At 49.9% G+C, this 22022-nt stretch overlaps 2 protein-coding genes across 3 annotated transcripts in view; one reads left to right on the top strand and one right to left on the bottom strand.

The window, feature by feature from the left end:
- CSTPP1 (centriolar satellite-associated tubulin polyglutamylase complex regulator 1) overlaps positions 1 to 3516 on the top strand; it is an 87183-nt gene extending 83667 nt beyond the window's left edge. The window contains exons 8-9 of the mRNA XM_074824036.1: positions 1344 to 1407; positions 1923 to 3516. Coding sequence (XP_074680137.1) covers positions 1344 to 1407; positions 1923 to 2097 — 239 coding nt within the window. The 3' untranslated portion in view covers positions 2098 to 3516. The remainder of the gene's footprint in view (positions 1 to 1343; positions 1408 to 1922) is intronic.
- Positions 3517 to 4025: 509 nt separating this feature from the next.
- On the bottom strand, positions 4026 to 14666 carry ARFGAP2 (ARF GTPase activating protein 2). 2 transcript variants are annotated; one of them, XM_074824035.1, is made up of 17 exons: positions 14487 to 14660; positions 14136 to 14254; positions 13113 to 13185; positions 12444 to 12575; positions 12263 to 12343; positions 11327 to 11429; positions 10628 to 10684; positions 9467 to 9511; positions 8279 to 8331; positions 7702 to 7838; positions 7046 to 7177; positions 6436 to 6564; positions 6226 to 6354; positions 5719 to 5845; positions 5511 to 5601; positions 5280 to 5398; positions 4026 to 4862 (listed from the first exon to the last, which is right to left on the bottom strand). In XM_074824035.1, the coding sequence occupies exons 1-17, from the start codon at positions 14556 to 14558 to the stop codon at positions 4842 to 4844; spliced, it is 1620 nt and encodes a 539-aa protein (XP_074680136.1). In that variant the 5' UTR covers positions 14559 to 14660; the 3' UTR covers positions 4026 to 4841. The 2 variants fall into 2 exon arrangements, with proteins under 2 accessions (XP_074680136.1, XP_074680135.1); XM_074824034.1 differs by lacking the exon at positions 9467 to 9511 and having other exon boundaries at positions 14487 to 14666.
- Positions 14667 to 22022: the final 7356 nt, after the last annotated feature.

The raw sequence follows: 22022 nt of genomic DNA, 5'->3' as shown, positions 1-22022 counted from the left end.
CAAGTTAAGCTTTAGCTGCTTATTCTTTTAATTGAGCCCATGAAAGGAAGCAGGCTGGGGCACTTCACTGGACCTCCTGACACTGTGTTGTGGTGTTCATTTGCAGGAGGGGAAGACTAGAACTGGAAAAAGTGGGGGACTGGGTTCTGGTCTAAACTGGTTCTAATTTTTAGGCACTCATTGCTGTGTTTTTGATGGCTGCTGCCAGCTTGCCTGTGTGAGACAGGTGGCTCTCCAGCCCCTCCTTCAAGAGCAAGGTGCCAGGGCCAGAAACCAGACTTGTGTCCCCACAGGGAGTACAAAGCCCTTCCCAAAAGTACTGAGTGTAGCACCCAGGTCTCCTGAAAAACAAGAGCATTCTCACTGCACTGGTGGCACGAATTACCAAGCAATTTTTTTTGTCCTGGTGTGCAGTGGCACCATCCAGGCTGTGGTAGGCAATTCCTGTCATCTCTCTGCTGGCTGATCACACTCTCCCACGATGCCTGTACAAGGTGGAGTTTGTTACAGAATTAGGAAGGATGGCTTTCCCAAGAGCCCCATCTTCCTTTCTGGGCTCTTCCTGAGGTGCCAGTGTCCTTTCAGAGAATGGCAAGGATGATCAACCGGCTGTTCCAGTCCTGAACTACACCACGTCCTTCATCTTGAATAGGGTTTAAAGCATGAAAAGGAGCATGCTGACCTGATGCTGAGAGAAGGTACCTAATTACTGGCCCAGTCTTTCTCACTCTGACCCAGACGGCAAGCAACGCTAGAGCCCAGTCCATCCACACTTACTCCTGTAGACTTAATGTGCACCAGAGTCAGGCCTGACTTTCCTGAATTGCAAGGAAAGCAGTAGTCTTACATCTGTGGAGTGTTTTGATCCCCAAGTCAGTGCACCACAACAAAGGCAGGTGGCACAGAAGGATGCATCTCCCTGGATGGTACAATGCATGCTTCAGGCTGTGGCACAAACAACATTATCTATTGTTCTGATAGGATCTGGGACTGGTGACTGTATAGGGCAATTAGCAGAGGGAAGAAGTTGACAGACTGTCATCTCCCTGATGGTCAGTACTCAGTAGTTTTGTATAGTGAATGGAAACTGCCAATCCTTAGGGCTCTTCAAGTTCTCCAAGACATAAGACTACTGAGAGTAGCTCCTGTTTAGTCTGAGCTCAGCTACAGCCTGTATGAAGGACACAGAATATGGATCATCATTCTTTATCTGTCTATGATCAAGATTCAGTGTCTGTTTCTCTGCCTTGCAGGGCAGATTTTGGATGCTGCTATAGCTTGAGCACTTTTCTTTAAAAATGTATAGCCTAATTCTGCTCTGATACTTTCCTTCGTTTTTCCAGGGGCTTTGCCAGATAAAGGCGACTTGTTTCTGGACCCTGCCATGGATCAGGAGCTTGAGAAATTGTAAGTGGAATTGCCTAAAGTAGGAGGTAATGCAACAGATTAAAGGTAGCATGCTAAGGAAGGCTTTAGTACTGCCCCTATTCCTTTGCTCTACTACAAAACAACAGAGGAGCTAACAGAGGAGCCTGAGCAGAGACAGCGTCTTTCTTTGGGGTGCCTTGGTGCAGCTAACAAAATCCTTAGGAAAGGCTTCAGAAACAGAGGGGAGAAGTGTGCCTCAAAGAGGGATCTAGAGGAAGCAGCAGTCCCTAATGAACAGGGAAATTTTGTTTGGATAGTGAAAACTAGGAGTGTTGGAGGACACAGGCTCAGCCCAGAAGGCCTGTTTTAACAGGAAGAAAGATTCACACAGTGAGTGCGGTAGGTACTAGTGCAAGGTGTTCCCCCTCTGTGCTGTGAACATCTTTCCATTCTTTTGCTAGTTGTAAGTCCTCCTCCCAGGTTCACTCCAGAACTGCTACAGAAAAGGTTGGAGATGACAAGTTAGGCTGCCTAACATTTGTCTTTTCTTTCAGGGTAGCTCGGGTTTCAGGGCTTTCCGTCTCCGGTCCTACCAGCTCCAGCGGGGACACATTGCCTGTCCGTAACTCACCCAGGATTAACTCTCCTTGGAAACCTCTACACCATCGTCGAAAAATGGATGCTGAGAGTGAAGGCTCTAACGAAGAGACAGACTCGTCTGAAAACTGAAGGTTGTGAGGGTGGGCATCGTTCCCATCTTGGGTTTCTCCAGAACCCACTGGAGGAACAGCACCTCCTCCCAGAGCATCTGCTCTGACCGTGGGTTCTGTCCACATCACCAGTGTGCATGTGGCTGTGCCAGTCCCTGTTGCCAAGCCTACCTGACTCTTCCCAGGAAGAACTCTGCCTTTTTCCTAGCTCCAATTTCGGGCAGGAATAGCTCCTCTGCAGAAGCTATTTTCAGCTGCAGAGTTATGCTACCCTCTGCTGGCAGGCCAGACCAGCCAGCAGACGCTTGCTCTGCCTCCACTTGGAAATAGCTGGGTATGCTCTCACCCGGGCTCTCCCTCACAGTTCAGCAGGTGCTGGAGCAGTGCAGGCCACTTGCCAGTGTTCTGTTGTGTATCTGTGTTCAGACTTGGCCTAGACAATAGAGTGGTTAAATCACTAGCGGCAGCTCTGCACTCGTGCTCCACTATAATTATTCCCAGTAAAGCTGCACCTGCATAGGATCAAAGGTAGAGAAATTCCTGAAGTTCCTAGAAAAGAAAGGCTTGGGTATTGCCATGCCACTTGTCTCTGCTTCCTCCTCCATGTGTCCAAGACTTACCAAAGCAAATACAGCAAATAAGCCAGACTGCAGTAAGTACGTACTGCATGGTGCTGTCTGGCTCCTCTGCTGTATTGAGGAGTTCCCTTCTGTGAGGCCTCCCACGGCATATGAAGGTCATTTGGAAAAGTGAGTTGTAGGAGGGTTGAAGGAGAGAGAAAAAAAAAAATCATCTGAATTCCTTGGCCACAAGTGTTACATCTTGCAAACATAGAGCGCATCTGCTCAGGTTGGGTGGGCAGAAGCACTAAGGGAGAAGGAAGCAGTTATCAGACAAGTCCTGGGTATTTTTTTTGTAAATATTGTCATTGTTGTAGCATCACAGTGTAGCCCTTACAGCTACAAAAAGAAGTAGCATCTCATTGTGTTAATTAATGGTAACTAACTCAGCAGTTTGGCCTCCACAGCCCTAAATGCTTCATCTAGCCTCAGCTTGCATTAGACTAGTTAGTTATTTCCTGGGGAACTTTAGTTTTGCTTGCATTAGACTAGTTAGTTATTTCCTGGGGAACTTTAGTTTTTCTTGCTCCCTTGGGAGCCTCCTTGCTCCTCCTGTCCATAAAACGCTGCAAGAGCTGGTAACCCAAAGCTTAGAGCAGCCCTAAGCTGAGTGGATTCAACACATGCTGGAGCTATTTTAAGACTAATCCTGTAACTACTGCTGAGTCTGTACCACAGCCCCACCTGTTGAGGTAGTGGGAGGGGTTAGTTATTTATTCTAAGTTATTTTATTTATTAATGTGCTCGCTAACTGCGCTTTCTCTCCCAACCATTAGTGACTGTGACATCCCGGCAATAAAGCACACTGCCTAACGCCACTGCTGCCTCTGGGGTCTTCTGGGCTGCCCCAGCCCCTCCTCAGGGCGCTGCCGGGGGCAAGGCCCGGGGGGGAGCGGGAGCGGGCGGCCCGGCGCAGCGCAGGGCCCCGGCCGCCCGTCGCCTGGGCGGGGGAAGGCGGCGGGACCCCCCCTCACAGCGCCGGGGCCGCTCCTCCCCCGGCCCGGGCACTGCCCGCGCCCGCCGCCTCCCGCTGCGCCCGGCCCCACCGCGCACGCGCCCCGCGCTCCCGCCTCCGCGCTGGGCGGGAGCCCCGCCGCCCCTCGCCGCAGCAGCACTGACCCTTCCCCTCCCGCCCCCAGCTCTGCAGACACCACCCCTGCACCTGGGCAGGAGAGGCGCAGCCCAGGCACGCCTGTTAACAACCCCAGAGAGAAGAGCGCTGACGGAAACTTCGGAACAAATCGCCCCAGCCTTTTTCCTTAATAGTAACGAGCCTCCCCCCGCCCCCCCCCCCCTTTTTCTTACTACCCAGTCCTGAACACCACAGTCCAAGGAAGAGGAAGAACATGCTCTTGTTAAAATCAGTCAGGAGCAGAGAGCCAAGATGAACAGGAAGGACTAAAATGACAGTCCTCCCTCCCTGCTGCACTTGAGAGAAGTTCACCTCGCAGTGAAGTCACAGGTTCAGGACTTTGACCTCAGTCCAAAGCTGGGCAACAAAATAACCAGGGATCCAGTAACTAATGTTTACAGTACTTCTTTGTCTGGGCCTTTTTTGCTGATAATGTAAGTAGAAGCTAAAAAAATAATCTTTGCTTTGATTTTTTTCCTCCTGCATCAATATATGCTGGTTTACAAGACAGTAAAAAGGATTATCCCATGGTAAAAGTCAGACCCTGCAAATACAGAGGACTCCACAGCACCACGGATTGGGACCACTGAGCAGAACAAAAAAAGTCACATCCACGGGAACCGGGTAACATCATGTTCAGAAAAATAGCGTTCCCCTTTCCTCTGTCACTTGGTGAGCTAAGGTATGGGCCAACGACAGGAGCACTGATAAGGGCAGCCCAGGAGCTCCTGTCATATCTTTTACAGCAGTGAGGTTAACCCTGTAAGAAGGCCTGTCTCCACTGGCTAGTACATAGCAGTGGGTATGAGGGCACATTGAATTTTAATAGAGTGGAATCCAGAGATATTTGGAAAGCATCCTGGGCACAGCCATGTCCTGAGCCCCTCTGCTTACCTTCTCCCCTCCCCACCCACCCCAGACAAACTAAGTCAATCCTGCAGAGTTTACTCCAGGTAAAGGTGGCATCAGTGCCTCTTGCTGGCTTCCCTGCGAGTTGCAGTCCCTGGGTCATCAATATGAGCCATAACGATCCTGGGGAGGAAACACACCGAGACACCATGCTACAACACTTAAATGCAAACTCCAAAGACAGATAACAAGGTCTTGGGGTGTTTGGGATTGGAATGCAGCACAAGGTTACCTACACAGGACACCATGCAAAGGCAGGAAGTAAAATGACCTTAACTTTTTAAGTTCTGCATGAGAGTTGTGGGAAGAGACATATCAATGGGGTCCTGGCCAGCTGGAGAATAAGGCTGGCCAAGTAGAATTCACTGGCCACCTAGAATTGCTCAGCTATTGTAGTCATCAGCTACAACAAACAGGTCTCCTCAAATCATGTGGAAAGTCCCAGGTGGAGACAATGACAATACCAGCAGAAGCCAGGATATGGTGAAAGTCCCTGAGCATGACGACAGCCTGCCTGAAGGTGCCAGAGTGTAACCTCACCTGGAGGGAGTTCATCACCCCATTGGCTAGGACAGCCATCTTGCCAGCAACGGATTTCACTCCTTGCTTGAACTGTGCAATGTCAGCTGCAGGCAGGACATTTCCAATTGACACACCACCTACGAGAACCAGCAGGAGTTAGCCTGGAGTCCCCCAGCTCCAGAGAGCACCCCCCCAAGTCCAGATCCTCCGAAGCTGCCCCTTTCCTCAGCCCACCAAGCGCTAACAAACCTGAGTGCACGTTCTCAGCTTCTCCAAACAGGTCTGCAGAGCTGATGGCACTGCTGCCCGAGAGCTGTTGCAGTCGGGATCTGGCTTCATACTGCAGCAGAAAACAAAACAAAATGGCTATAAAGGAAGTCAACAAAGTAAGACCTGAGCAAACAGGAGGAGATGAAGCCAGAGCTGTACCAGCTTAAGCACTGCAGCATGCATCTACCTCAGCATCTGCCTCCCGCCCGAAGAACATATCTGAAGAGATAGCTTTAGCCCCTGCAAACTTCTGCCGAGCTTCATTGGATTCCACAACAGATGCTCTGTTCTCTGTCTCCCGCCTACTGGTGGGTCTGAGGAAACAGAGAGGAGACATCTCAGTTTTAGCTCACCAACACAGTAAAGAAAGAGACTTCTCCCTCAGACCCCACGTGATCAGAGGAAAGCAACAAATCCTCAGGTGCTGGCTACCGTCAGGGTGGTCCTCTCCCCACCTCAGCACAGCCAGCGCTTCATGACCATAAAGGCTGTATCAAACATAAGGACACAATAGGCAAAGACATGCCCAAGCCTCTTTCGCTGGAGGGCCTTTTTCTTGGGCTTGTCCACGCAAGTTATCTTCTGCAGCACAAGGCTCCTGTTGTAACACAGCAGCATCTCTCCCCACAGCTCCCAGCCCTATCCTTTTGTCCCGCACACAAGGAAGGTACAGTAGCGGTGACAGGCACTTCACCTCTCTGAAACTGGCCGAATACTGGAAATGGTCACCTCGGGTTCTTCCTCTTTGTCCATACCCCATGAAGAGTCCGTTTCCCATCGTGAGCCAAATGCATCTTCGAATGAGAAGGGATTATATTTGTACCTAGATACCAAAAATAGGTAATTTAGGCCAGACATTAAATCCAGGAATAAGCCAAAGACTACACTTGAAACCAAGTCTTACTTGGGGGGTCCAGATGTGAAGCCTCCAGCATCTTCAAACAAGTCCAATTGGGAACGGGAAGATTTTGCGGCCAGCGGTGTCTCCTGCTCAATTACTTGCATCTCAGACATCACCGAGTGTGAAACAGAACTAGCACAATAAACAGGCAGTCAGGGCCAATGGGTCTGGCAGCACCCAGCCCTCCAACCAGTCTGCCTCAAAACTAAGCCTGGCCTTCATGGGCAGGTGCCACAAGTCTTAAGGGAGAGGTGTGGGATGCCAGCCCCCTTCACCACTTAAACTAAACTTGTCCTGACTCCCTCCGAAGTCTTGAGCTACCTTACAGGAAGCGTGCTGCAGGGGGACATCTCTCAAGCTGCAGGGCTCAAGGGCTAGGTGCTGACAGGCCATGCGCATCTTTGGAAAAGCTCAAATCAGAACCAGAACCTCTGAACAGAGTGCCCACTCCTTCTGGCACCCAAAGCATTTTTAGGCATAGTCCAGCATATGAGCACTTTAAATTGGCTCCTTAGCTGTTACAAGAGCAGCAAGCTCCTCCCTTCAGGAAACTCTTCCAGAGCAGGGTGCTTCCAAGGCACCTGTCTGTCTTTTGCCATCCACAGCCAAGTACCTTCTGGACACCAAGCCCATGCCCAGCCTCTCTGCTTGTTCACGCTTCTTCCCTTCAAGGTTCTGAAGTTTCTTCTCTTCCTTCTTCCGATCAAGCTGCAGTTCCTGATAAGCCAGTCGCATTGAGGTGACTCTAAAGGAAAGAGCTACGGTGGGTACCAGCTCATTACCCTCCCCCCAGCCCATGCTGTGGAGGAGCAAGGGGGAGAGTAACCCTGACAACCCATCAAAACACCCATTTCCACGACAGCTCTGCCAGAAATCCTTGTCTTCCCATCTCACATCCACTGGGATTCAACTCTTTCTTGGCTAACTGTGATTCCTTTCTGTAAGCATTGCTGCCTCCCTGCCACTTCCCCAAGAGAGTGCCCCATCCAGTTCAGCCTTAGCCTTTTTCAGTCCTGTCCAAAGGTCAACAGAAACACAAAATACTTCTGTATCTACTCCTTTAACTCTTCCAGGGATGCTAATTGGAGTAAAATACGGCAGCATAAACTTGCACTCTGTTGTAAGGACCATATTGGCCTATAGCAACTGCTCATCCTATCGTGCAGCATGTTCTGTACTCACATTAGGTGGTCCCAGGGTGAACAGCATTAACCTCATATTCCTTCAGCCCTATGTATGGAAGGTATTCAGCACAAACAGGGCACTTACATGGACTCCTCAGCTTGTTTCCTGGACTCCACCGCCTGCTGCTCCCTCAGCTGCTCTGCCACCTGGGCTTGCCGCTCAATCTCACTGAAGCTCTGGCTGCTCACTTTCTGGGCTCCAAGACCTTTTTTCACACCCAACTTGAAAAACAAAACCGAAAAAAATTGCCATTTCTTCACCCTAGATTGTTCATCGTAGAAGAAAACCAGAATCCAACTCCTTGCTGCACTGATCAGGCCTTCGGTCTCCATGTATAGTCACAACCTACAGACCCAACCAGAGCATGCAACAGAGTATGGAAGAACACGCAGGAGTTAACCCACCAGTGGCCAGTGCTAAGAGATCAGCCGCACACACTTCAGACCACAAGGAGTAATGATGCAAAACCTAATTGGTTTTGTCCATTAGTATATAAGCTATCTTTCAAAATAAATAGTAATATAACCAAAGCTCTTCCTTCCCCAAACAGATCTCTTGATACGCAGCTTCGTTAAGGGCAGAAAGCAAGGGCCAGGGAAAGGACGGCAGTAATATGAGACACACTCTACCTCCTCTCCATAAAACAAGAGCTCAGACATACCCCCTTCTTGGCAGCTCCCGGCTTCTTCTTTCCAATGAGGGAGGATTTAAGTTCTGCAAGAGGACAGAAGCAGCAAATAAGCAGAAGTGAATTAATGTAGGAAGCCAAACTTAATCAGCAACCCACACAAACATCCACCACAGTCCAGCTGCTATAGAGTCCAGGGCACACCATGCAGCTTCACATCAGAAGCCTGGGTGACTTCACCCAGCCAAGAAAGATGCACTCAGAAGCTCCACAATTGCAGGCTGGTGGCCTAGAGAAGCACGTCCATTGCTGGAGAAACTTCTAAATGAATTAAGACCTCTGAATAGCTCCTCCAAGTGTCATGCAGTTGGTGACCCTATCCAGTAGGGATCAGGGTAGCTAGAGGAAGACTAGATTTATTCCATACATAAATCCAAGAAATATGCAGCTTCAGAGCCATATGAAGGTCAGTGCCTCACCAATGCCTTGGGGACAAAGGAGCAAGAACCCTAAAGTCATGTTTACATGAACAGACCAACAACAAAATGGATCTAAAGTGCAGCGAGCTGTAAAAGCAACAGGTTCCCCGACACCTTGCCCCAGGAACCTGTCACTCTGAGGGCACGAAGCATGCCACACTTGTAAAACCAGCCAAGGTCCAGCCAAGCAGCAGGTGCCTGGGGAAAAGTGAAGGAACAAAGCAAACAGAGAGGCACTGCCCAGGACATTTTCCCAGCTTCCACCATGTAGCTCCAAAATCTTTTATTGCCCTTGTTGGGCTTTTCTTCCACAGTAGTGTCCTCTTACTTTCTATACCCATATGACTTTTGTCAACCCATACTTTAGATCATTCTTGACAGCCTTTCCTGTCTCTTTTTCTAGTCTTACCATAAGTTTTTGAAATAGAGGGGTTCAAAACATTCCCACTATCCAAGACTGTTTTCAGCTCGCTGTTCCTAACATTTCATTTGGAGTTGTTTGGGGGTTTTTTTATTGCTATCAGGGAACATTTAACAGAAATGTCAGTACAATCCCTTTCCTGATACGGAATAGCTGGTTTCAATCCCAGTACTATTGTATTGGATATGATGGCTAGATGGAAGCTTTGGCTCATTCTCTCCCTCCAAGCACAGGAAGCTACTAGAGTTGAAAGCAGAATCACAGAAGGGGCAGGCAGAGTTGCCACAAGCAGCCAGCGCAGGCCAGCCATTAGCCAGTTACCTCTGGCAGGAGCAGGCCCTTGTGTTGACAGATACATGGACATGTCTGAGGAAGAGACATAAAACACGGGGAGTAAATAGATGCTTGAGGACACAGGCTTTCCACCCAGGATGAACCCACTGTGGGCTGGTGTTGGCTGGGATAGAGTTAATTTTCTTCAGAGCAGCTAGTACGGGGCCATTTTGGATTTGTACTGAAAACAGCATTGGTAACACGGGTATGGTTTTGTTACGGCCAAGCAGCACTTACACAGAGCCAAGGCTGGAGGGGCACAAGAGGCTGGGAGGGGACACAGCCAGGACAGCTGACCCCAGCGACGTCCCACACCGTGTGACGTCGTGCTCAGCACATACAGCTAGGGGAAGGAGGAGGAAAGGTGGGGGCGCTCAGAGTGATGGCGTTTGTCTTCCCCAGTAACCGTTACATGATGGAGCCTGGCTTTCCTGGGGATGGCTGAGCACCTGCCTGCGATGGGAAGTGGTGAATCAATTCCTTGTTTTCCTTTGCTTATGCACACAGCTTTCGCTTTACTGGTTAAACTGTCTTTAACTCAACCATCGAGCTGTTTGCTCACTTTTACCCTTCCAATTCTCTCCCCATCCCACCAGGGGGAGTGAGTAAGTGGCTGGGTGGGGCTCAGCTGCTAGCTGGGGTTAAACCAGGACAGCTAGGCACACACTCTCAATAAGGAAAGAAGCTCCAGTTAGATGCTCTGTGCGCAGCCAGGACAGTAATGGCAGGGGAGAATCAGATACAAATCCCTATGACTCTGGAAGCTAAAAATTCATTTGCCTCCAAAGCTTCTGGGTGGAAAAAAAAAAAAACCACACCCAAAACCAAACAAACACCATAGCCATGTGGCTTTGATCAGCTAAGTTAAAGATATGTAAATGCCAAGTTTTGTCCAAAGCTCAAAAAATGAAAACAAGCTTTTGGGATAGTGACAGCTTTGAACTCAATCATCCAAAGGAGGAGGAAACCTCCAGTACACTGGCTTGGTTTTGGGGTTTAGGGAGATCCTCAGTTCTGGCTCCACAGGAAGATAAGCTCCTTTAGACATTCTGGAAATTGGCTCATCAGTTCCAGCTCCACTGAGCTTACTACTGAACACTAGATATAAGAGCCAGACTGATCTGAGAGATAGCAAAGAATCTTACTTACCTAGAGGAGCTTTAGGAGATGTGCTCAACAAGTCAATAGAGGGGCCCTGGCTGGAATCTGTGGGCATAAAACCAGAAGAGAAAATTCAGCAGAGATTCAACCCCTTTCTTTTCAGTGTGCTCACAGTCCCACTACATCTCTCTTACCTCCTCTGCCCCCACCCCAAACAAGCTAAATTACAGTTTGAAACATGTAATTACCCACGCGCAACAACTTCACGTCTCCACAGAGGAAGTTATTCCCTCTGCAGTGTTCTTAACACATTAAAAGCAAGCAAACACTCTGCAGGGGAACACGCAAAGCTGTTCCAAATTATAGCTGTGCCCTCAGATTCTCAGTTTCCTTGTCATTCACCCTAGAAACAGTTTTTTTACTTTATACTCATAGATCATGTCCGGACCCACCAAATTCAAGAGATAGAAAAGAGTCTTTAAACAAATAATTATGTCTGGAAGCATGGAAATGGGGCAGCTAACCCCCAACAGAGTTTTGTGTGCATTTCGGGAAAAGCAGAGAACTGATCCTGAACAGAACAGTGTTTTCAGAAGTCTCCACTAATTTAACTACTCAGAGTGCGCAGAGGTTCCACTCCAAGTCTGAACCAAAGAAAGAGCTCAGCCCTTCCAACTGTGCTACAGAAGTGAATGCTCCTGGAAATGAAGTCAGGTTCTTGGGAAAATTATTCAGCAGGGAACTCACTCGACACTTCACTGCCTTCTGATGACTTTGCTGCTTTTTCCAGCTCCGGGGAAGACTCTGCAGGATTCTGGCTGGCATCTGCTACATCCCAGGTACCGGAAGACTGCAAGGAGATTCCAGTGATTTGCAGAAGATCAACAAATCCAACAGTCCTGAACTTAAGTACTGGAGGTTTAGTGACCTGTATTCAGTTTTAGGCTAAAGGAAACATTTTCCAAACTCCAGACTATACCTTCACTGAAGATAACATATGGACAAGTCCACATTCCCTTAGCAGGGACAAAAAAATAAAGAAAAAAACCAACAGAAACTAAGCTGAATGGAAGGCCAGGAGGAACAACAGCATCACTCGACAGCAGCATCAGAGTTGACTACTGTGAGGACTTCCCAGGATAAGGTGATGAGCTTAAACCTGGGAGAAAGAGTGTGAATGAGTTTCCCCGGAAAAAAATAGTGTCAGCTTCCACTGTCTTTATTTCCACACAGCCAGTTCTCATGTTACTCTACTCACTTGAGAAAGTCCACCCAGCATTGTGCAAACAGTTGCCCAAATCGACTTTACCAGGGTCTATGCACTGAAAATCTGACTAAACCAGAAGTTCAAAGTAATAGCCAGTCCTTGCTTTAACTGTACAAAGAGACTGTGCATTAATGCAGCACTCAAAGCATTTTCCAGGGAGTAGCTGGTAGCTCCAAGTACTCCTTGAAGATAAAGATGGTCTCGAAAACAAAGGACATGGATATTACAGGCCCCACGAGGGATTCTTTAGATCTGTGACTACATCCCAAGCTGATGACTGAATTTTAGTTCCTCCACATGAGTACTGAACAAGTATACAACTTGGAGTCCTTCCAAACTAAGTGGGACCTCTCCTGGCTGCACAGCTGGCTATTTGAGAGCCATTAAGGCTGTCTGGTTTAGACAGTTCCTCTCACCTGTGTGTGCTCCATGAAGAAATCAGCATCACTCTTGTCAGGAGAGTGCCCAAGGGCTCCACTCAGTCCATCTATAAGCAGCTGAAGAGAGGAGAGGCAGGAAAAAAAAAAAAAAAAGATATCCTACAAGACTCAGCATCCAGCGCTACACATCTAACAGTAAAGAGCTGCTCAGACTTACATCAGTGCCATACTTGGCCATGGCAGCACTTGCCAGCTGCCGGATCTTCTCCCTGTACATCTGGGCAGCTCGACTGTTATACTTCGCGTTGGCATCTGTGGTAGTGCAGCCGTGCTGGCGGAAGAAAGCAGTCTGAAAAGAGATGAACGTTCAGCCTCCAGACTGCAAGACCACGCTCAAGCAAGTGAGAGACATTAACTCAAACTCAACAGAAAAAGGAAGCTTCCCAAAGACAAGGGACATAACGCTGCGAACAGAGCATGAACCAACCATTCACTGATCAGCTTTCTCCATGAAGTCTTTCTCCAGGCCTCAGAGGGCTAAGAAAACCATCCCTGTCCTCCACAGGAAGATGCTTCCGAGTCACAACGCTGAGCGTGAGCTTTCAAACTGATCAGCATTACTAACCCCTTCCCTTAAAGGCGACCGTGTCTCTCACATTTAAATGAGATGTAAGGAAATAACAAACCCGCACAGCGGGAAGCAATGTGTTCAAAGGTCACAGCCTGACTTCCAAGCACAGCTGACAAACACCTCCCCTCATTCCACATTTCCAAAAAAGACAGAGAGGTTGGTACCCCGAAAGCCACACAGAGAAAAGGGAGAAGAAACAGAGGATGGGATTAACAAAAGGGAAAAGCAAGCAAAATGCCTACAGAGGCTCCTCACCGCGTTGGCATTACTGCCCACTTGCATACACCTCAGCTGAAACCAGTTCCAGTTAGAATCCAACTCTGTGGACCTGTGTGAGAGCAAATGATTTCTATTAATAATGTGCACGGCACGCCAAATGCAAAAGCAAGCCCTGCACTAGAAAGGTCAGCTATCCCACTGCTATCCCAGAGTATAGGGGCAAAAGGGGAAAGAACATCTCAGTAACTTCTTTGCTCCCGTAAGAAATTAATCTGAAATTTTATAATGAGGAAAAAAAACCAGTTCCAGCTTCACACCAAACAACCGTGTCCAATCTTAAGAGGACCTCTCACTTGTGTTGCTTAAGAGGGCGGAGCTTGAGCTTAGAAAGCACAGCCAACAACTTTCGTTTTACCTCTGATCTTGCCACAACAGGAGAAACTCATATTCAGTCTGTCTCACAGATTAGGCCAGAACACATGACAAAGCAACTGAGAAAACCACCCAGTAAAGCTAGGTGACAGCGGATGTCTCATACCGGTTACTCAACTAATCTCTGAATAAGCAAAGATCACAGTTTGTTAATTAAAATGCTGACTTTCACAACTACTGAAAATAAGCTCAATCGGCTGAAAATCCAGTACCATCTTCCACACTAGGCTGATACAGAAAAGGTTAAGTAATATTCCTCTTTTTGCCTGATGCATGGCTACAAGGAACACCTCCATATTGCTGCATTACTGGCAAAATTCACAAACCCCGCTCTCCTCCCAGCTCCTACAACTGGGAGTCCCGACAGCGTTTCCGCGAGGTTAGCGAAAGGAACGCGCCGATGTTCCACCGAGGCGCTTCAGAAACTCCATCTTGGAGGGGCAGAGCGACCCGACCCCTCCAGCGAGCAAAGCAGCCAAAGCCCGCGGCGATCCCTCCGTGCCAGCGCTGCCCTCTGCCCGCTCCCCGCGCGTCCCCGCGGCAGCCAGGCGCAGCCCGGCGCAGCCCGCCGCTCCGGGGCTGCCCGGCCGCCACTCGCGGGTGGCCGAGCCCCCGCGCCCCACGCACCTGATGAAGCTGAGGTGGACGCCCAGGGACCTGTGGACGCCGGAGCAGTCGATGCACAGAAAGACCCCGTAGGTGATGCTGGCCCAGCTCGGGTTCTTGGCGCCGCAGTCGAAGCACGACTAGAGCGAAGGCAGGGACGGCCGGGCTGAGGCGGCGGCTCTGCCGCTCCGCGGTGGCCCCATCGCCCGCGGCCCGGCCACTCTCCCCAGGCCCTCCCCACGCCCCAGCAGCCCCCTACGCGGCCGCCCCGCGGCCCGGAGCCCAGCGGGGCCCGGCCCGAGCCCAGGCCGCGGCCGCATGGAAGCGGCGCGCCTCGGAAGGGCGGGAGGTCGCCCGGCGCCGCCCCGCTACCTTGTTCGCCGGCGCTGCCCGGAGCCGCTTGAAGAGAGTCTGGATCTCCGTCTTGCTCGGCTCCGCCGCCATGATCTCTCCTTCCCAGACACCACTGCGGCGACGGGTGCCGGCCGGGCCCAATCGGCGCCGAGGTCGGGCCGCCGTACGGGTGCCGGTCGGGCCCACACCGGCCCCACACCGGCCCGCCGACGGGCCCCCGCGGGGGCAGCCCCGGCCTGCCCCAGCGCCATGCGGCGGGGGCGCGGCGGCGCTCCGCCGTTAACCGCTCCACCCGCCACACCCGGCGGGGCCGCTCGCCGGGAGCGGGGCCGGGAGTCCCCACCTTCCCCGGGCTCAGGGGTGGTGTTTCGGGTCAGGGCCCCTCCTCGGCGCCCTGCGCTAGCCCCGCCATCACCGCGTCCACTCTTACGGCCTCTGTATAACCGGTTCCTGCGTCTAGACATGAACGGGGACGTTTCCACGCCCGAGCCCCCGGTCAGCTCCGGCTGCTCAAGGTGTTGCCCCAGCCCCTTCACACACCAGGAGGCAGCGGCCATCTCGGGGAGCGTTACTGGCTGTGCCCTTCTTCTGGCCACGGAGAGGCTTTGTAGAACAGCAGGGAGGCAATGCCTGCCTTGGGTCAGTTGCTACCTGAGAAGCAGCTCAGACGAGTGCTTACAGGTGTCACCTGCTGCAGCAGCTGGACCTCAGGCCACCAGACCTGGTACACCCGCACAAGTGAACAGGCTTGGAAATTATTTAGTTAGCTGGAGATTTCTCAAGAGCAGCAAGCGGCACTACCTAGTCTTGTGCAGTAATCAATGTAGGGAAGCTGTTACTTCAGACCAAAGATGGTGTCAGGGCCTTAAGGTGCTATATTACCTGCCTGGAAGCAGGAGGGAATGGGCTAGAAAGTCATTCAGTTATAATCCAAGAAAAACAGAAAAAAATATGGTTGTGCTTTGAACTGAAAGTCATATGGCCCGTTTCATGCTTTAGCCTGAAAGAGCTCAAACAACTGAATTCATGACAGTCCTTGATTAAGACTAAACTATGATACAGGAAAGCTTTGCTTGTGTTTTGCTTCATTTGTATCTCTGTTCCCCCAAGACTCCCTGTTTCCCTAGGCCTCTTTGTCTGTTTAGGTAACATTAAGACTTCCTATGTAAATCACTCAAGAGGTTCAATGAACACTTAGACAATTCCTGGAATGTGCAAACTAAGATAGGAGGGACTCACACAAAAGGATAGAGAGACCCTATAATGAGGAGGATGATTTTTACTGATTTCAGAAGACACCTGGACTTTACTTCACAGCACATGCTCTAGAAAGAAGGTCAACTAGTGAACACCATGAGGAAGACTATTTACTTCCCTCGACCACCAAAGACCCCCAGTAGAATTTAGGATGCATGCTCAAAGGGGTGTCAACTTATATAAATGCATTCTGAGAACTCATTATCATAAGACATCCCTTCCCAGGAAATCTAATGAATATATATGATTTTTATGTGTGTAAACTGATGTCCCTTACTACCTCAGGGGAGCCCTTATGGTGGAGAATCCCCAGGGCGACCCCAGCTCTGCTAATTAAGAATACCTGCTTAACAGTAAAAAACTTTACTGTTAAGTCAATTTCTTTGTTTCAAGTAAAAAAAAGAAAAAAAAAAAGCTACTGCAGAGCAATGAGAGGTTCAGAAGGGCAACAACAACAAAAGCTAATCAGTAGCATGGTATTATTAAAATGGATTAGATTGCGATTTCCTTACCTCCAAAAGGAGATTGCTCTGTAGCACCAGCTTGTCACTACAAGGAACGGTTAAATGTACCAATATCTGGACAAGACAACTTTCTGTTTAAAGGCTTTCCTTTCACACATTTCCACATTTTCACAGATATGTAAGGTAGACTGTAGAATTCATTGCAATGGGAACCTCAGACCCATGATCTTAGCAAGACCCATAAAGCCTTGGGACATACCAATGCCGTCAGGAGCAACTGAGTTGTTGGGCAAAAAAACCCTGCAGAAAATCCCCTGCAGGTTTAGCAGGGGTATGAAGGCTTGTGTTCTGGGAATTGACAAAGCTCTAACTACATGATCAGAGTGAGACCTGATATGAGAGGCACATTGCCTTACAGTAAGATGAGAGGCTTCTGGCCGACACAGCTGATTCGAGCTACTCTGAGATGAACTGGGTAGTGAAGCCTGATCTAGCCTGCCAGGGCTCGTTCTTGGCAGCAGTCTTAAGTAGCCCCAGTGTCTGTTGCTCTTATTCTACTGCCTTAATTGTGCCTATATGCCCATTTCTGGGATTACACAAGCAGTATTGGGGAATCAATTCAGGTAAAAGTAACTGATAGCTTTTTCCTCACAGCTATTTTTAAACCAGTTGAGTTCCCCGATGCCATTCATGGTGCAGCTGTCCTGGCAGTCATACCAGGAGAGCTGATGTCAGGGTGCAGCAAGGCCTGGCTGCATCCCAGGAGAAGGAGAGCTGCAAGGGGGGGTGTTCCAATGGCCACCTGGCCTGGGCCCTCATCAGCCACGGCCCTTCCCACAATACCTGAGGAAGGAGAGCCAGGGAGGCCCAGGGTAGGGACCAGGTTTGACCAAGAATTGAGATAGCCAGGTAAGCTCATGGTGATGAGGTAGTCTGCAGTCAAGCTGGGAAGTCAAACCACAGGTCAGGATCAGGCCCAGTGATTGCGAGGTGCATCTGTGGTGACATGGCAAGTCTGAGGTCAGCCTGGTAAGCCAGCCTACAGGTCAGGAGCAACAAGGCACAGCCAGAGAACTGCTACTCCTCCAACTTAGCTCAGACAGGAACTGGTGGCTCTGGGCTGAGCTTAAATGAAAACACACCCACCCCCACGGGCAGGGGATGTGGGTAGAGGCCCCAGGTGAGGCTGCTCAGGACACTTAAGGCCTGTAAGTGCACTCAGGGCCCTGACAGTTGAAGCTAGACAGGACAGGAGAGGGAGTGTATGGTGCTAGGGTGGAGGCTGTGTAAGCTGCATCCGTAGAGGAGCAAGTTCAGGCAATGAGTGTGCATAGAGAGTGGTGGCGTTCATGTTGGCTCGAGCAGTCTCGACCCGAGTTGCTCGCTCCTGCCTTGTCACCATCTGTTGTGTGGTGCTGCTCCCCTTCTCTGCTGGCTTTGCTCTGCCTAGGTCTGCGTTTGGCTGTGTGATGGAGATATTGCGCGGGGGTTAGGAGGGATGGAGTCTGTTTGTGCTGGCATTGCCCCCGCTGGGGCTTGGGATGAGAGAAAAACAGCATATGTGCAGGAGGAGCCACGGCAGCCTCAGAGGCCAATAGGTCAGCGTCAAGCTTTGTCTCTGCCTGTCTGTGCTAGGAGACACGGGGAGATACGGTGCAGGCTACTCTCCTCTGTGGAGGGTGCACGCTTTCTGTTCACTGCACTGTGTCTTGCTATAGCAAGGTGTCTCAAGCTTCTCTACCTCAGCTGGGTCCCTTGCAGGCCTTCCAGCCCATGCTGGTTGCTCCAAGTCCTGGCAAGGCTGCTGATCCTGTCCATCAGTTTTACATAAAAGCAGCAGGGAGAGCATGCTGCCAGTCTGAGAAATAGTCAGCTTCTTTTTGTTGCCTTTGTCCGTACAGGAAAGACCTCCTGCTGCTGGCTGTTCCCTGCAAGTGCGTGCTGTCACTGCACAGTTCTTGCTATTTCCTGCATCTGTTTCTTTTGCATGTCATGTGCTTCGGTGCTGAATTTCTGAGCTCCAAGCTGGCAGACTGCTCTTTGGCCCTCGACTTCCCTGTCCAGCTACATCACATCTGACATCTGCCTCTTTCTTCCTGACTGCTGTGACACCAGATCCCGAGCCCGATGTAGCTGCCTAATCAGAGATTGCCTTGCTGTTACCCACCTCTGTCAGTGAAAGAGAGTCCCCAGGATCATCCAGGACAGCAAAGAAAAGCAAAGGATGGTGACCAGGCTTGTTCTTGGAGTCTGCCACAACACTGGGGACACTTTTTCAGTACAGAAGTCCTGTTGTCTGAGGGCGTGAAGTTACTGTGAAAGACAGCTGGAGAGGCTCAGGAGTGAAGTGCTGGATGGGGGTAAAACCTGCCCTGCACTTGCAGGTCTGAGCCAAAGGGAAGAGAAAGTTCTTCTCTGGGAGTCTGTCCAGAAGCAGGGTGACAGAGGAGAGCAGGGGCCTCGTGCTTTTCCCACTACCCAGGAAAGAATGTAGGTGAAAGGACTGTGCAGGAGGGGGACAAGGTGGCTGAGTCCTGCTCTCCTACTCAGAACTGTTGGCTTTATGCTTTTGCAGAATAAGAAGATTAGGGACAGGGGACAGCAAATTCAGTAAACTACCCAAAAAATAACTGGGAGCTGTAGTTTCCCATAGATCACAGTGTGAGTGGTGGGGTGCCAGGAATCTACAATGATGCCTTGGGGAGAGCAGCAATTCCTAACACAAGGGATTTTGTTGTGGTTTTGGTTTTTTTTTGTTTTGTTTTTTTTTTTCTTTTCTTACCAAGCAGCTTACAGACGCTAACTAATCTGAACGTTTTCCCCCTATAGTCAGTAACCCTGGGAGAGAGCTCTGCTCGGTATTTCAGGGCAGTCTGGTTGTTTCCAGTAGTGGAAAGTGCAAGCACAGCCACAGGTGAAGAGGAGGAAAGGAGAAGCAGATAGAAAGTGTGCTCCCCCTTGCTGGAGCAAGGGACAGGTTCTCAGCAGGTATGTCGCTTCCCAGAGAGTGTAAGAAGATGCTCCCAATTTCCTGTGGTTTCAGGGATCATATAGAAAACTTTTCCTTTCACTGGGTTAGGTTTCTGTCAGATCAGCAGGCTGCCCTGCATTCCCCTAAGTCTATATATTCGCTAGGATTGATGCAAGGGGAGCAGCTGGCTGAGAGTTGTGGGTGACCAGCCTGCCAGTGTGCCAGATGGAGTGTAATTAGTAGCTGCCTCCCTAGGAAAAAATATAGCACCAAGGCAGGCCGTCACGTCACATGCTGGCTCCATGCAGTGCTTCCAGCAAGATCTAAGATAAGGAGGTAGTACACTATGTGTAGAGCGAGTATTTTGTTCAGGTTTACAACTTACAGTTTTACTGCAATCTTACAAATGTTGTGGTTTGGAGAAGCACCAGCAAAGGTAGAAGGAACACACAAATTAAGGAACACAGTGGATGGGTAACTCAAGAGATACTGAGAAGCACAGTCGTGGCTGGCTTGATCCAAGCTGGGGTTGTGTTGCAGCTGAAAGGCCGGGCCTGCTGCGTGCGCTGTCCCTTGCAACTGCCCTGACAAGTGGCAGCCATGGGCTGAGTCGTGTCAAATTTGAGCCCTGCTCAAATGCTGATTGTCATTGTGTTGCTGAGCTGATCTGCTTGTGTGATCACTGAAGCAAGTAAGGAAAGGGCTAGGAAGGTTCAAAAGGGAGAAGAGAGGACTATCCCTTTCAGTTGTGCTGGATGATGTTGCTGGGCTGCCAGGCAAAACTGCTGGGGGCTGATGGAAAGGGTAACTGGAGTGTGGGGCCAGGGAAGGGTTGTGCTGCTCCCAATTACTGCTGAGTACTTATGAAGTGAGCGTGTGCATGTGTATACGTGTATGTCTTCAGGCTTTTCTCTTGTAACTCCAAGATTATAATCAAATGTTTATTTTCAAACGTCTGGTTACATCACCTCGGACTGGACTGGACTGCTCAGGACTTGGGGTACCCTAAAGCAGGGGTGAGCTGGCAGATGTGCCCTGGGGTTTCCGGGATCTGAGGACAAGTTTTAGACCTTGCTGTAATGGCCACTTTGGAGATGTTACAGGTGTCCCTGCCAGGAGCAAGCTGTTTGGCAGGTGACAATCGCTCAAGTGATATCTTGCTTCAAGTCATGTTCATTGCACGATATGGAAGCAAGGTGCAGAGACTGGGCAGGGAGCAGGCCCTGAGCTACCTCACCCTCCTTTGAGGACAGTCCACAGCACAGGCACTGACTCGCTTGAGGTAGAGCCAGCAGGGCCATCCTCCTATCAGCCAAGACCCTTCCAAATTTTCCAGCAGACACTCAATCTCTCTTCCCTGCAGACCACCCTACTCTCCCGAGTTTTCTAAACTGAATCCCTCTAGTACAGGGACTAGTTGCCTGCAGCCCCTACGACAAACGTAGGAAACATGCCTAAAGCAGAAGACACTGACTCATGAAAGCAGCAGAGCTAACGAAAAAACAAGGTAAGCAAGGCAAGATGAGAAAGCAGTTGGTTTACTATAAAGCTCTTTTGAAAACATACAGTTACCACAGAGTGCAAGCGCTGCTGTTGAACAGGTTATTATGAGGGATTTGAGTGGAGAGGGAATAGGTAACAGTGCTTCATCTCTGCAGGTGGCCACAATGTGTAGAGGGGATGCAGGGCCACTGGTGAGACAAACATCCATGGGATTGTGGATGCATCATTCCTTAGGAATTGTGTGGCACCTGTGGGGAAGCCCTGAGGAGAATTTGAGAGAAAGGGCTCGTGTGGTCACAGCTGGGGGCAGTGACTGTTTTGGTGACAACCTCCTGCTGAAAGCAGGAACAATAGACTCAGGAAGGAAGGAGGTAGTGAAGTCAAAGGGGGAGACTGCAGGACCTGGAAGAAGACTTCCAGCTGGTAGGATAGAAAGGAGACGAAGGGAGGAAGGGACCACTGGATCTGTAAACAGCTGGACCCAGTGAAAGCGCTGAGACTGAAGAGGAGAGACTATGGGCTCCCACACTAAGGGGGAAGAAGTGCTGACCACCACTACACTGCTTGTGGAGAAAGGAGGTCTCAAACTGCAGCTGTAACTGCCTTAAGATGAGAGACTGACAAACCAGGAACCTCTGCAAGCGGGGTTACTGAATGATGAAAAACAGGAGGACAGGGCCAGTAGAATGGATGTGCTGAAAGTGGCTGAGGTGATTTGGCCTGAAATTTGGTTTGGAAAAGTTCACTGGAGCCATGCTGTGTAGTCAAGATGTTCCAACAGAAAATGAGCCAATTTCTTCCAGTTTCAGAGCCTACCCTGTTGCCCCCTCTTCCCCCCCTTTGATAAGAAGATCATCCTCTTTGATCTTATAAGAACCTAGGTAGCTTGGTAAACAGTCTCACTCTCTTGCAGCCCTGAGTTTTCCAGCTCCTTGTAGCCTGTGCAACACTTGGTTGTAAGTCTTTTGAGGGTGTTTTTTGGTTTGGTTTTTGTGTTGTTTTTTGGTTTGTTTTTTTTTTTTTTTTTTTGTGCAAGGTCTCTCTGAAGACACTTAGCCTCATATCATGCAGCCTTACTCTTCTTGGTTGTTTTGCACAACCTTTCCCACCAGCCTGTGGTGGGTATTTTCCAAGCACATTTCCATGGGTCAAGATGGAGTTTGTGGTACTGGCTTTGTGTCAGGTTCAGTCCCATGACCAGTCTCTGTGCAGTTACCCTACAAACACTCACCTACCCGTCTGAGGGGAGTGTTCAAGCCCATTTTAACTCCAGCACCAGCCTTTTTCACAAGCAGGGGGGAATTTTGCAGCCTGCTGCAAACGCTGGCAGCTCTAGAAATGTGACGGAGGCAGCCCCAG

The sequence above is a fragment of the Strix aluco genome, chromosome 4 (genome assembly GCF_031877795.1).
Source record: "Strix aluco isolate bStrAlu1 chromosome 4, bStrAlu1.hap1, whole genome shotgun sequence".
Taxonomy (NCBI): Eukaryota; Metazoa; Chordata; class Aves; order Strigiformes; family Strigidae; genus Strix; species Strix aluco.
This window is presented reverse-complemented; position numbering and strand designations above follow the sequence as displayed.